Here is a 14,847-nt window from a genome sequence, read left to right as displayed (position 1 = left end):
ATCGTAGCTTTGTTTTACAACTCTGAAGTCAGTACTTGTGAACAATAAAAGAATGATAAGATGACAAAATACTTAAATGTGATGATTAGTAATCACTTCCTCCTGATCATTTTTGTTGTTCTACCATTCACAGCCAGTCATGTTATATACAACTAGCTAGTTAGGAATGCAAAATTAGTCTTATGTATGCTCTTCAATTTGATCTCTTATTTTCCTTTTTACTCTACAGGTTTGAAAAACATCAGTTTTCAGTAATAACATCCATGACTTCTAGGTATAGATCATACATTTGATTACAATAAAGAAATATTTTCCTGTATTTCTAACAGCAGAGTGCAGTATTTTGCAAGGAAAGGTGCCTTTGTGACTTAGTATATATTCATTTCTGTTAGTCTGTGGTTTTATTTTTTTGAGCTCTTATAACATAGTTCAATCAGACTGTGTGCAAAAACTCTTCCGCTATAAACTCTACATGAATTTTTTCTAAAAATTAATTCAGAAATACAACATCGATCGAGTTCTGGATTTAGTGGGAACAAAAGCAAGGTGGATTTCAGGTGGGGAAGGACTGTCTCCTTCTACATGTCAGTGTCCACCCCGGAGCCACATTTGTGGCAGAAGATTTCCTTGTTGTGAGTCAGGAAGCCTTCCCCCACTAAGGAGACTGAGCACTTCCCACAGTTAAAGCATTCGCTGTGCCACTGGCAGTCTTGAAAGCAGATAAACTTGGCATCTCTGAGACCTGTAAAGGAATTGGAGAAAAAGAGTAATCTATTCTTTCAACAAATAGATTGAACGTTCTCTCAGGGACTCTTCTGGGAACTGGAGATACAGCAGTGAGCAGTAACCCTGAGATACAGCAAGACCATGTAGAGGCAAGTAACCTAAGAAAGGAGGCTGCCCCAAGTGACCTGTGTCTATTTGGGAAAGTCGCCCATGGACAAGTTCTTTCTATGAGACCCAGCCAGATTCTCATTCAAATTTTTCCATAATCTACATAAGTAGGTAGAATCTGGGTATACAAAGCACATATTTTTGGAGACAGTTAAGGATTGCCTAAGACATAAGGAAATACAGGGTAGTGCAGTGAGAAGAGGGTATAGGTTTTGAAGTCAGACATATCTAAGTATGAATATTTTTTCCTCTCTTTGTGACCCTGTTTACTTAGAAGCAAAATTAAGATAAAATAAATGTATACTTCCCAGCCTGGTATTTGATATTTTAATGACTTTTAGTTCTCTTCCCTCTTTTTTCATGTTTCATTTTATTCAGGATAAAGTCCCATGGTCGTATTGTGGTTTGGGACACAATTCCCAAAAGCCCTAAATAGAGAATTTCATCTAAACTATCCGGTAGCTGGCTGATGACCTTATTACCTTGCCCAGAGGTGACTTCAGCATAGGCTTGCAGCAAAGATCTGTGAATCTGATTCCTTTGGCCACTGAGGCCATGCTACCCATTGATGAGTTTCTAAGAGGTGCTTTGTCAGCCTGTATCACTTCAGCTTGGGCCTCACTTGAGCCATAGGGTTTCTAAGAAAGGTATGAGAATTTGAGTCTTCAGTGAGACTCTATCTCTATATCCCAAATATGAATCCCGCGTACGGTTCAAGGAACTGATTTCGAGGAGTCGTAGAAAAGGAGAAAAGGTCTAAGGATTGGGAAGGGGTTGGGATGCCCTAGGCTTGAGACTTTATTTGCCAATGATAATGAACTTTTGTTTTCATCCTGGAAACATTTTTATGTCTTCACATAAATTTACTAGTTCAGGGATAAATTTACATCAAATTCTTGTACTTTTCTTGATTAAATTTGTAACTTATTTATGATGCTGTCATCACTACTTTCTAATAAGAGTAAATCAATAATGTTCCAATTAATTCCCTTAATATTCAGAACATTAATAAGTTGACTGCAAGAATAATGTTCTGTATATACATAAATCATCTCTGTTCATAACACTAATTATTATACATCTAGCATTTTGATGCACATGAGGTTTTCTTGATTTTATTATTAGGCCTTGTACAGGTGGCAAATGTAAAAATAATTCTTTCTAGAATTTTACAAAGAAGAATAAAAAAGAAGCATCTGGTAGCAGGAATATAAGAAAGTCCTGACTCAACATGTGAGCTGATTGTAAAGTTTTTTTGATTTTGGATATATTTACTCCCTCAGGTCACAAGGGTCATTTGCAGTAAGAAAGCCGACAATGAAACAGGTCTCTGACACCTGTTTTATTTGGCTTCATTTATTCCTGAAAAGTCTGTAGAATAAGAGCTAGCTGAGCACTTGAAGATGAGCCAGTCACTATTCTAAGCCCTTTACTTTATATAGCTCTCACCTCACCTTCATGGGGTAGATATTACCATCAACCCGACTTTGCAGACAGAAATTGTCGGACAGAGAGGCTCAGACTCTTGGCCAAATCACCCAGAGGCTAAGTGGCAGATCTGGGATTCAATCCTAGGCCATCTGGTTTCAGAGCCTATGCTCCTAACTTCACCAAATTGTCTGAATTTTTTTTTTTTTTTTTTTTTTTTTTTTTTTGCGGTACGTGGGCCTCTCACCGTTGTGGCCTCTCCCATTGTGGAGCGCAGGCTCAGCAGCCATGGCTCACGGGCCCAGCCGCTCCGCGGCATGTGGGATCTTCCCAGACCGGGACACGAACCCGTGTCCCCTGCATCGGCAGGTGGACTCTCAACCACTGCGCCACCAGGGAAGCCCTGAATTTTCTTTTTTAAAGAACATAACCAGGGGCTTCCCTGGTGGCGCAGTGGTTGGGAGTCCGCCTGCCGATGCAGGGGATACGGGTTCGTGCCCTGGTCCGGGATGGTCCCGCATGCCGTGGAGCTGCTGGGCCCGTGGGCCATGGCTGCTGGGCCTGCACGTCCGGAGCCTGTGCTCCGCAACGGGAGAGGCCGCAGCGGTGAGAGGCCTGCGTACCGCAAAAAAAAAAAAAAAAAAAAAAAAAACATAACCAGGAACCTTAGCATCCCTTTCTGAAGAAATCAACATTTGAAACTCACTTTACTAAAAATAAACAGAAATAGAAGAAAGCAAAGATGTGATCTGGTTCAATTCCTCATTTTGCAAATAAGGCAAATGAGGACCTTGGAGGTGAGTTTTGTACCCACGGGTCACACAGTAGTCGGGCAGAGAGGCAAGACCAAGGTCTTTTACTCCCTAGATCAGAGCTCTTCCTACTAGATCAAGCTGCTTCGTTTATCCCAGAAAGTTTGCAAGGTAAATCCTATCTTAGAGGAGGAGAAAAATTGTAATTGCATCTTGAGTTTGTTCCTTATAGATTTAGTTACTTTAAAATAGTGTTTTGAAAACATTCTAACATAGTTTCTTAGGATGACATATTGTTTGCATGAATGTACAACTTTCAGAAGATAAATATATGGTAGTATAAGTTCCCTATGGTACATTAGTTCAAATAGTTCAATTTTAAAGAAGCACTACTACAGGGCCTATATACATTTAAGAATCAGATCAAAACATATTAAAGTGAGTTGGAAGTTTTTGCAGGCATTTAGTTTCTGGTGTCTCTCAATCACAGAGCTAAAAGAAGGTTAAGATAATGACCAAAAGACTCCTAAATTAAATGCATATCCTGCATGTGGATTACTTTGGGGACAAATCATTGGTTCCTGATCATCCCTATGCTTCATGTGGAACAATGTGGTTTTTCTGTCTGAACTTAAAAAAAAAAGAAGAAAAGAAAAAGCTGTGCTCAGTGACTGACCTGTAACAACCCATCAGAAAAATCACATGAATCTGTGATGGGTCAGAAATGAAACTCATCAAGTTCAGGGCTTGTGTAGACACTTTCAGATCAGTATTAGCCATTTGGGTCCCCAGAAAATTTTCAAACCATTTTGAGTTGTTTAATTTTCTCATTTCTTCATGGAACACCCTTCGCCCTCATTTTTTTTTTTTCTGGCCAATTCAAGAAAAGTGTTGTAGAATAAATTGACTAAATCCATTGGGCTGTGATTGCAGATTTTACTAAGATTTTGCTGCTCCAGTTACTGTTGCATTTATGGAAGTCCCATTTCTAACTAAAACCAGTAGAGTTGGTGGCTTATTCTCTTGGCTTCAGGAGTTGCCAGATGTATAGAAGCAGGAGAGCGGAGTGGTTAAGAGCCCAAGATTTGGAGCCCTATAGTCTGGGATTGCCAACGTAAGCCCTTGAAAGGGCTGGAGAGGTGACATAGCTGAGTGATAGAGCCAAGGTGGAAGCAGCAAAGGGGACATGCCCTACATAATGGGCCAGCCACTCAGCTCCATATGACTGTGACCCAGCCGGGAATGTGAGGGTAGTCTGCTCACCCTGGGCAGGCTCTTTGTTTAATTTTGGCTACAGAGATGGATTTTACATTAGTTGTTTACAAACAAGTGCAGGCCAAACAAACCATGCTTGCTGACCAGATATAGCCCATAGGCCAGTGTGAGATTCTGAAAAACATGGTGCTTTCCTTGTACAGACAGAACTATGTTCTGTTTATCCAGGAAACTCCCTCCCTTGCAAGTAAGTGAAAGCCTATCAAGCTGGGTTTGCAGCAAAACTCTTTATTTGAAGATGAATAAATATTCAGTTTTACTTTGTGATATATTTGAAGATAGAGGAGGAGGAAAAGGATAAAATAATCTTTAATTCTGTGTTATATAGACTGAGCTAAAAGTGAAATATGATCTAAGAGTACTAGGAATGGAGAAGAGAAGTATAGTTCTGCCACGTTATTCAGTGACCATACATTGCCTAAAAGAATAGCTGTTGGATTTCTCAGGTGTGATGAGATCTTCAGTTCCTTTACTTCAGGATTAGCATTTTAGAAGTGTCTCTAAGGAAAATATAATGTGCTCTTTACCTTGAAAATCCATTTAACACAGATCGATTTACCATTTATGTTATTTTCAAATCATGTCATGTATATTTTGTTTCTTCAACAGAATGCTATCTTTTTTTTTTTTTATCACATCTGTTCACAATTAAAACTTATTGTAGGGCTTCCCTGGTGGCGCAGTGGTTGAGAGTCTGCCTGCTGATGCAGGGGACACGGGTTCGTGCCCCGGTTTGGGAAGATCCCACGCGCCGCGGAGCGGCTGGGCCCGTGAGCCATGGCCGCTGGGCCTGCGCGTCTGGAGCCTGTGTTCTGCAACGGGAGAGGCCACAACAGTGAGAGGCCTGCGTACCGCAAAAAACAAAAACAAAAACAAAAAAACCCCACTTATTGTAAGTGAATAGAAAGCAAAGAGAATAATACATTTGTTAGAAGCATCTTAAATTGAGGTTTAATTAATTCCTGACCTATGCTATCCTAATTATTATAACTTCAGAGTTTTGCACAGTACTTGCATTTAATTAAAACTTTTTCTGTTTTAAGGCCCTGTTACCCTTGTTTGGAATTCAGCAGCACTTTGTTTTATAAGTATCCCTTCCCCCACTCAACTCCTTAAAGTTCTGCCTCAGATCAGGCCTCCTTGTGAAGGTCTTCTCCGCTCATCTTATCCTCCTTCTTCCCTGAATTATTCCTTATGTAGAGTCAGTACCATGAGGTTTAGTATTAATTACCCTCTACAGAGCATAGCTACCTTAATTACACTCTATACTTGCCTTGAGGGCGCTGCGTAATATTTATATTTATATATAGGCACCCATGTTTATTTCAAAAGGAAACACAAAGGAAAGAGCATTCTTTTTTAAATTGCATTTCCTGAATTAACTACGTAGCATTTACAGAGCCATAACTGTCTCATGGTAGGACCATATTAAACTGAATAACTCACCAGTAGTAGGCTTGGTGCAGGTGGCACACTCTTTGGCATAAAGATGGTTGTAGCAGTCCAAGCAGAATGGATAATCATCTCTGGACATAAACTCTTCTTCACAGGGCTCTTTCCTACAGCCACTGCACAGAAAACACTCTATGCCATGGCTGGTCACAAAACATTATCCCACCTGAACTAATCACCTGGCAAATGATCACAAAAAAGGCAATGACTGTGGAAGTTATTACAATTCAGACATTTTGTGATTCTCTTCTGTGCCCACAAGTGGTACTTTGGGCTATTCTATCACATTGTGTCAGGATGTCTTTTCCCTGTGATTTTTTTTGCATCTATATGAGAAACAAAAGGCGACAGGGATTAAATAGAACTGGTGATAAATATCCTAATGTTTCTCCTACAATGGAACAGAAAGGAAGCAGGACCATAATGAACTCAGGAAGATGAAAAAGAAATAGGCCCTTGATTCCTTTGCTCATCTTTCTCTTTCTTGTTGGTTTTCAAACATCTGTTTTTAGAGTTCAGATATTTTCTATGCTATGTTCTTATGTCCATGTATAACTTTTAAGGATTCTAAAAAAAAAAAAACAAAACAAAACTTTTTTTTTCCTGAATGCTTTATTCCAGCAGTAGTAACCCTGAAAGGAATTGATCAACACCATAATCTGCTAATAATGAATAATATTTCTGAGGTGCTTTTTCAGTCTTCAACCCTGTTCTTAACTTCTTCTTAACATTCTCGACATGCTGACACAGTAGGGACTATTATCTTTCTCTCTTTAGAGATGAGTAACTACTAAGAGTTAGAGTAGTTAAGTCACTTGCTAGGGTCACACAGAGCTAGCATTCAAACCTGCACAGTCTTATTCCACAGCCCATGTGCTTAACCATGAACACAGTACTGAGATTAGATTACTTTGCACTGATAAGCAGTTGACAAGTCTTTATTGAATGAATGAACAAACACTAAGGGAAAAAAATGTTTGGAAAGCAACTCCAGTATTGTATCTAGCACAAATAGGGGTGCTGTAGGCAACTGTGTGAGTTTTCAGCATTAGGGCTCAAAGTCATAAGTGCTGGTTGTACATTGAACCTTAATGTGTGATATGCTAGGGTTTTGCAGAGATGCTTGTTATTCCTCCATAAGATTTATTTTCTAAACCAGTTTAATCTGGATTTTACTTTTTTAAAGGCTGAGATATCTTTATTTAAAAATCAGATGGAAAAATATTAGACAACTTTTCTTGTGCAACAATTTTTAAGTCATAGCATCTTTCAAATCCACGGCTCTTGAGGTCCTGGGTTGTCCTGGGAACCTGGCATATGCTCATGGAAATATCTTATAATGACTGAAGCAATGTGATATCTGAGATGCCGCCTGTAATCTTTGTATGCAAATTAAGTAGATATAGAAAAAGTAGTCTATTCTAAGCCATCCTATTGTGACATCTAAGTATCCTATAGCCATCCTATAGGATACTTGTCTATCCTATAGGCTTTTGAAAAGATTATTCTAAAAATATTTTAAAATCTTACAATGACTATCTTAAAAATTAAAGATACTTGATAGAAAGTTATTTTTCATAAAGGAGAAAAAGTATACTATGCTAAATAAGTAAATAGGAAACATAATGATGTGTGTGAGCTAAAGCAATTTAAAATACCCCCCTACTGACTTCAGATGCCTTACAGAAGGCACAGGAGAATTCCAGATTCCTTTGATTTGTTTGGTCAAATGATTAGCAGGCAATGCTTAAAAGATTCAAAACTTGAAAACTGTATTCACAGCAAAATAAAACTTGATGTACCCACCAAAGATTGTTTCATTAGGGAGAAGAAACTCTGGAACATTAAAAATTGTTTGCTTGTGATTATATTCTTTTGAAGAGGCAGACGGGCTAAGATGAAGTCTAATATCCAAGCGTGGTTTCTGCTACTGATTGATCCCAGGATTTAGAACAAGTTTCTTCTCTGGCAAAGTGGAGGCAATAATGATTTTGCACCCAGTGGATGAAAGCTGATATGAATCACAGAATACTCTATGTGAAACTTGAGGAGTTTGAATTCAGAGTACTACAGTTTGAGGTTACTTGCTTTTTGGTAGAAAATAGATTTTATTTTGTGAAACTAAAATGTATGAAAAAAGTTCTGTGAGCCTGATGGTCAAGTAGTTTTTGCTTATTTTCTTTTGTTTTATATTTGGTCTTTGGCTTGGGTTGAAACAACTTGTTTTTCTTCAGCTTGGATCATCTTGATCTGAAACATTTATATCCAGCTTTCCTTAAAGGACTTGTGGTTTTAAAAAATTAAATAGAAAATAATCTGGCATGTTGTGATCTACTACCCAATAGAAACATTTCATAAATTTTTTGGTGACTTCAAATCATGTCCTAAATATAGGGCAGGCTCCTCTAACCTGGGAAACGCCAGGGCTTTGGCCCCAGATAGTTCTCAGCTCTGATGTACTAGAGAAGTTCTCTTGACTCCTTATAGCATTGAAAGAAACTTTATATTGTGTGCCCAACAAATGATTTTAAGATGAGTCTCACGAGTGTCATTAATGTTTTAGTGTAAGTCCTTAAGAAACGTAGCCTAAAAATGGCCAACTTAGTTGTCCCACAAAACAGTGAGATAAATCTATTTTATTTCCAGCATCCCTTTCTAAATGCATGTCATTGACTGATAATTTTTTGGAGCTTCATCTGTCACAGGGTTATAGGGTCTGACTGTTTCTTGTAAAGTCATTTTCTAAGTTGTTACTTCTGGTAGAGTAATGGAAGTCTTCGGGTGTAAGATGGTTTTGTAGCATGTTACTTTCAACTGTAATTTTCAGCCATCATGACAGTGTAATTTAATAATTATAACATAGGGGTTGATTGATGCCTCTTCAAATGTAGTACCAGTATTTTACATATTTGTGGAAAATCATTGAGTGTGTGTATGTTTGTACATGCATTTGTAGAAAGTGGCAATGACACTTCAGATGCAAGTATGCAAATGGTCTTAAGAGACCTGCCAGAGTAGCCTGTAGATCAAAAATGTTTAGAAACCACTGGACTTATCCAATATGTTTTCATGATTCAAGCTTTCTCATCACAAGTTATAGGCTTATTTGAAACTTATGATGCCTCACAGTTCAAGAATTTCTTTGAGAACATCGATATATATTTATGGAATACAGACAGACTTTATCAAGGTGATAGAGATGAGTGACTTCTTCACGTAAAAGCTTAGAGGATACAAAAAGAATTGGACCGTGTTTACTTGAAAAAAAATGACTTTTTTTCCTATTGGAAAATATGTTTTGAATGGGTGTCCAAGTTGAAAGGCCCTGCATGGAGCTCTGGAGATGGAGGTGAAGGAAACCACTTGCAGTTCTTAAGTCATCTTTCTGTCTTTCTGTCTAATGAATTTCCCTAAAGATCTTGTCAGTCTCTTTGAGTGTCATGCTCTTATCTATCCACTCTTTTTTTATTTTTTTAAACATATTTATTGGGGTATAATTGCTTTACAATGGTATGTTAGTTTCTGCTGTATAACAAAGTGAATCAGCTATAAATATACATATATCCCCATATCTCCTTCCTCTTGAGCCTCCCTCCAACCCTCCCTATCCCACCCCTCTAGGTGGTCACAAAGCACCGAGCTGATCTCCCTGTGCTATGCTGCTGCTTCCCGCTATCTATCTATTTTACATTTGGTAGTGTATACATGTCCATGCCACTCTCTCACTTTTCCCCAGCTTATCCTTCCCCCTCCCCATGTCCTCAAGTCCATTCTCTATGTCTGCGTTTTTATTCCTGTCCTGCCTCTAGGTTCATCAGAACCATTTTTTTTTAGATTCCATATATATGTGTTCGCATACGGTATTTGTTTTTCATTTTCTGACTTACTTCACCCTGTATGACCGACTCTGTCCATCCACCTCACTACAGATAACTCAATTTCGTTTCTTTTTATGGCTGAATAATATTCCATTGTATATATGTGCCATATCTTCTTTATCCATTCATCTGTTGATGGACACTTAGGTTGGTTCCATGTCATGGCTATTGTAAATAGTGCTGCAGTGAATATTGTGGTACATGTCTCTTTTTGAATTACGGTTTTCTCAAGGTATATGCCTGGTAGTGGGATTGCTGGGTCATATGGTGGTTCTATTTTTTATCTACTCTTTAGAAATATAAAAGCTTCAAGCTAAGAAGACATTTATATTGCTTGGACATGATGTGAAGAGTGAAATATCCTGTTTAAATTGGTTCCCTTAGTCACTCTGTGAGACAAATCCATATCTCTCTGAAATTAAATGGATCAGAAATTTTCTAAGAAGTATTTTGTATTCAAAGAGAGATGTGGGCCCTCTACCAGAATATGTGAAATCTTGCCTGAACAGCAGTGAATGGAACTGGAATATCAAATCACTTGAGCCCTTGGAACATTAAATTCATGTTCTGGGTGGAATTTTATGGTGATAAAAATAGATGGGCCTCCTCACTGTGACAGGTAGTGCTTTCGAACATGTTGGAATTCAAAATTAACATGAATGTGCAAAGATGGATATAACATGATAGTATCAGTTCATTTCAAACATATAATGCCGCTAAAAAGCGATGGTTTGGAAGATTTCACAAGCTTCATCCTCTTTAGATATTTACCTTCTTACAAAATCTGCAGTAGTGAGCAAACTCCATCTCAAAACACGGCACACAATAATTGCCACTCTCTATGGAAATCAAAGGTTTAGTTCCTATTGGCTGTCGGCAATGCTCACACACAAAGCAGGTTTCATGCCAGTAGTTTCCCTTGAATTTCATTTTCCGGGAACCTGTACCCCCAAAGTAAGAACCTGTTAGTACAAATCAAGCATAATTGTTCTTTTAAGCAATAATATGTCAAATTACTTAAAATATATACTAAAGTTAAGGTGAAAAAAGCAATCATCCATATAGAAAAAATAGTGTTTACTGGTTTCCAAAACATTTATCTGAAAAAAGAGGTCAATAAATAGAGTTCAGCCACGATGATGGTGAATCACTCTTTTCGCTGGAAACTCTTGTGCTGTTTCACAATTTTGAGACGTGAAAGTACTATAAATGTAGACTCTGAAAGGCTGCACATGCTTCAGATAAACTGGGACATAATAAGCATTACAGGGATATTAGGAATGCCCAAGGCACAAACTCCTGAGATTGATGTTGTGTAGTTATGATCTCCTAGAAAATCTTTGAACCTATAATAAGAAAATGAGAGAGAATTGTTCGTATGCTGCTGTCCATAGGGATTGAGAAGAGGATCAAAACAGAGAATTAGTACTTGCCTAAAGGTGTAACAATTTACTTGGATCCTTGTTTTCCCAGTTTGTGTTGAGCTACAAAATGATGATGGGTCCCATTCTCCTATGATGGATTATGTTTTCTGATGCTATTGGTTCTGCCTAGGACAGGGTGTTTAGTGCAGTGTTAGTATTATTTATTGGTATAGATTTTATCTTTATTCCATGGCTCAGTTTCTGGTTCAAAATGTTCCTATGAATTAGGTTTATGAAAAAACACAAAAGACAGTACTTTGCCCATTGGAGACAGAAAGAATAATCTTTTCATGTGTAAAGTACACTAAATGAGATAAAGAGATAGCAGAAAGATGTCTTTCTGCAAAGCAGGGTTTTGTATAGTATAGTTCCCCCCTTTATCTGTGAGGGATACCTCCCACGACCCCCAGTGGACGTGTGACACTGCAGACAATACCGAGCCCTATATATATATACACTATGTTTTTTCCCATACATACAGACCTATGTTAAAGTTTATTTATAAATTAGGCATTGCAAGAGATTAACAACAATAACATAATAAAATAGAACAGTTATAACAGTATACTGTAATAAAAGTTACATGAATGTGGTCTCTCTCTCAAAATATCTTATTGTACAAGTTTAATGTCTTTTCCATCTTAACCAAGCACCTATCATGCTCCGTGGCCATAACTTTTGCAGTTGGAGGTGCAAAACTAGCACAAATTTCTTTTTCCTCCTTCACAATTTCATGGATGGAAAATTTGTTCTTACATTAGATCTTAGCAACCTCAGCATACAATTTCTTTCCTTATTAAGTTGAGAACTTCCTTTTCATTTAAAGGAAGCACTTTATGGCTTTTCTTTGGCATACCTGAATGGCCAGCATCACTACTCTTGCACTTTGAGGCCATTATTAACTAAAATAAGGGTTTCTTGAACACAAGCACTGCAATACAGCAACAGTCTGATCTGATAACTGAGATGGTTATTAAGTGACTACTGGCCAGGATGCTCTGGACAAAGAGATGATTCACGTCATGGGCAGGATGGAGAGGGATTTCATCACACTACTTAGAAGAGCACACAATTTAAAACTTAAGAAACTTTTACTGCTGGAATTTTCCACTTAATATTTTCAGACTTAAAATTTTTGGCCTCGGGTAATTTTTGTTTGTTTGCTTGTTTGCGATACACGGGCTTCTCACTGTTGTGGCCTTTCCCATCGCGGAGCACGGGCTCCGGATGCGCAGGCTCAGCGGCCATGGCTCACGGGCCCAGCCGCTCCGCGGCATGCGGGATCTTCCCGGACCAGGGCACGAACCCATGTCCCCTGCATCGGCAGGCGGACTTTCAACCACTGCGCCACCAGAGAAGCCCTGGCCTCGGGTAATTTTAACCATGGAAAGTGAAACCATGGATAAGGGGGGACTAATGTACTACACTCTTCCTGTACCTGGGTTTAATTCAAAGCATTGCAGGTTCAGTTATAGACCAGAAGTGCCTTGTGATCTTACTAGGCATGATGGTCTTCTTACAATGGAAGCATTTGGAGGAACACTCGTTAGAATAGTACTCGGAGCACAGCAGGCACTCATCCTTGGCAGCAAAAGGCTTTTCCACCAAAGATTGGTTGCATTTGGCGCAATTGAACCATCCTTCATGCCAGTGACGGCCTTTGTAACAAAGATCCTTTGAGACAGTAAATAAAAGTTAATTAAGTATGTTTGTGACCAAACAGGCCATTTTATAAAACAATACTAAACACTCCTGGGACTCTGGTGCCAGTAGGTGGTGCTGGTAGCTTGAGGGCATGCTGTTATTGATACTATTACCCACAGAGGGGTGACTCTCTGGGGCAATTAAGAACTAGAGCCTGGGGCTTCCTTGGTTGGTCACAAAAGACAGATGGAAAATAAGTGTACTCTCCTGTTTCTTCAGATTTCCTCTACCTTCCTTTTATAAACTATAAGAAAAGTTTTTCATGGAATGATTTTTACTTTTAGGTTGTAACATCCTATTACTGTTTGAGATTTACCTAAACAAAATCTCAACACTAGTTAACTAAAACAAAGACCTCCCCGGCTCACCCCACAAAAAAGGAGAAAAAAAATATAATAATGTGCATTCTGGGAGGAATGGGTGTATGTGTGAGAGGTATCAGCGCACAATGGTTTAATGAAGATGAGGCTAATGTGAAGTGAGAAGATACAGGTTTTTGAATCTTTCTGGCTCCAATTATTTATATAGTTATTCACTTATACTCTTATCATTCTAGAAATAACATTTCAGCTGTGTAACTTTGGGCAAATGACTTCTTTAATCTTTAACATCCTATACTATCTCCTAAGATCACTGTAAGGAGTAAAGTGTATCTTATGTTTCATAGTGCCTGGAACTTGATTGACGATAGATTTGAAAATCCTTATATCTAGTAGCAGAGCATTAGAGTATTAACAGTCAACACTAAAGAAAAACAGGCATTCCAAAGCACTTGTCTGCTGTTCATATGCAATAATTCTGTGAACTGAGGTAAGACCTACCTTGGAATCTGATTCCATTGGTTCTTTGCACTCCTCACAATAGTTAGAAAAGATACAATCATAACAAGTAACACAGTATGGATTGTCATCCTTTAGTACATACTTCCCAAGAAGTGACGCCATGCAGTATTGACAGTCAAATTGAGCAGTTGTCATTTTGGCTTAATCCTATGAATAAAAAAATAATTTACATATATAAAGGCAAAATTTTTTGATAAGATAAATTATAAAGCCTCAATACAGCGTGAGTCAAGCACTTGAATAGATTTATATTTTCTTATATGAACACCCACCAATTTAGGAAATATGCTGTAGTTATGGTGACACTTGGAGTGATTTAGAAAAGGCTACTCTCCCATCTGGGCAGTTCCTGTGTGTTTTACTAGCAAAATGCATTAAACCAGCAGCCAGAGTGTGAAAAAACATCTTGTATTCCTCATTCACTAATGAGGAATTCAATGAGAATGTAATATGTGTTGAAATAGGATGGTTTCACCTCAAGGATATAAATATGAACTGTTGATAGAGCTTTCACTAACTGTCATCACTTACTGTCTTGTTGGAGAGTGCTGGAGGTGGAGTTCAATGGGAGTAACAACAGTCTTTTTTTGCTCTAACTGAAATAGAAATTAAGTACATTTCTAATGTACTTAATGTACATTTCTAATGTACTAATCAAGTACATTGTCATTTTCCCTGCCATCCTTTTATTTCCCAATTCTTTATCGGGTACCTAATGAGGGTTCTGCACATTAGTCCTAAGGTCTTCCTGTACCATAGACTCTCCTTTGGGATGTCCTCCTTACCTGTGGCTTCAACCTCCCTAAGTATACTGCTGACTTAAACCTCTAGCTTTAGCCTGTTCTTCATTTGCCTCCTGGACATCTCCACTTAAATGCCCCACACTTAGCTGGTCAAATAAAACTCCTCAGCAGTGAGGATTCAGTCCAAGTGTTAGGTCTTTGTGACTGCCACTGAGCAATTTTCCAGATGTGGACGTGCAGTTAAAACCATCAGTGGTAGAAAAGAGCTATCGGATTCTTCAGGTTTTAGGGCTAAACTAACATGTACACAGAAGGAAGAATAACAACAGCATTTTATAGAATGAAAAACATAAAGCCAAGGTCAGGGTAAGAATTCTAGTTATTTTGTAAATTTAGGAAAACCATTAAAAAACAAAACACGTGGATTTCAAAAGGGTTTAATTAGGCATCGAACA

At 38.3% G+C, this 14,847-nt stretch overlaps 1 protein-coding gene across 1 annotated transcript; it reads right to left on the bottom strand.

Annotated features, from left to right (window-relative positions):
• Positions 1 to 578: 578 nt before the first annotated feature.
• FHL5 (four and a half LIM domains 5) lies at positions 579 to 13,784 on the bottom strand (the record flags this gene model as incomplete). Its single annotated transcript, XM_079716715.1, is given in 6 exon segments — positions 579 to 742; positions 5,796 to 5,935; positions 5,937 to 5,980; positions 10,451 to 10,620; positions 12,603 to 12,777; positions 13,629 to 13,784. Coding segments are annotated over 6 exon segments (849 nt in total).
• Between the last annotated feature and the right edge of the window lie 1,063 nt (positions 13,785 to 14,847).

The sequence above is a fragment of the Hyperoodon ampullatus genome, assembly GCF_949752795.1.
Source record: "Hyperoodon ampullatus genome assembly, chromosome: 12".
Lineage (NCBI taxonomy): Eukaryota > Metazoa > Chordata > Mammalia > Artiodactyla > Ziphiidae > Hyperoodon > Hyperoodon ampullatus.
Note: the sequence above shows the minus strand (reverse complement) of the source record. Positions and strands in the feature narration are given on the sequence as shown.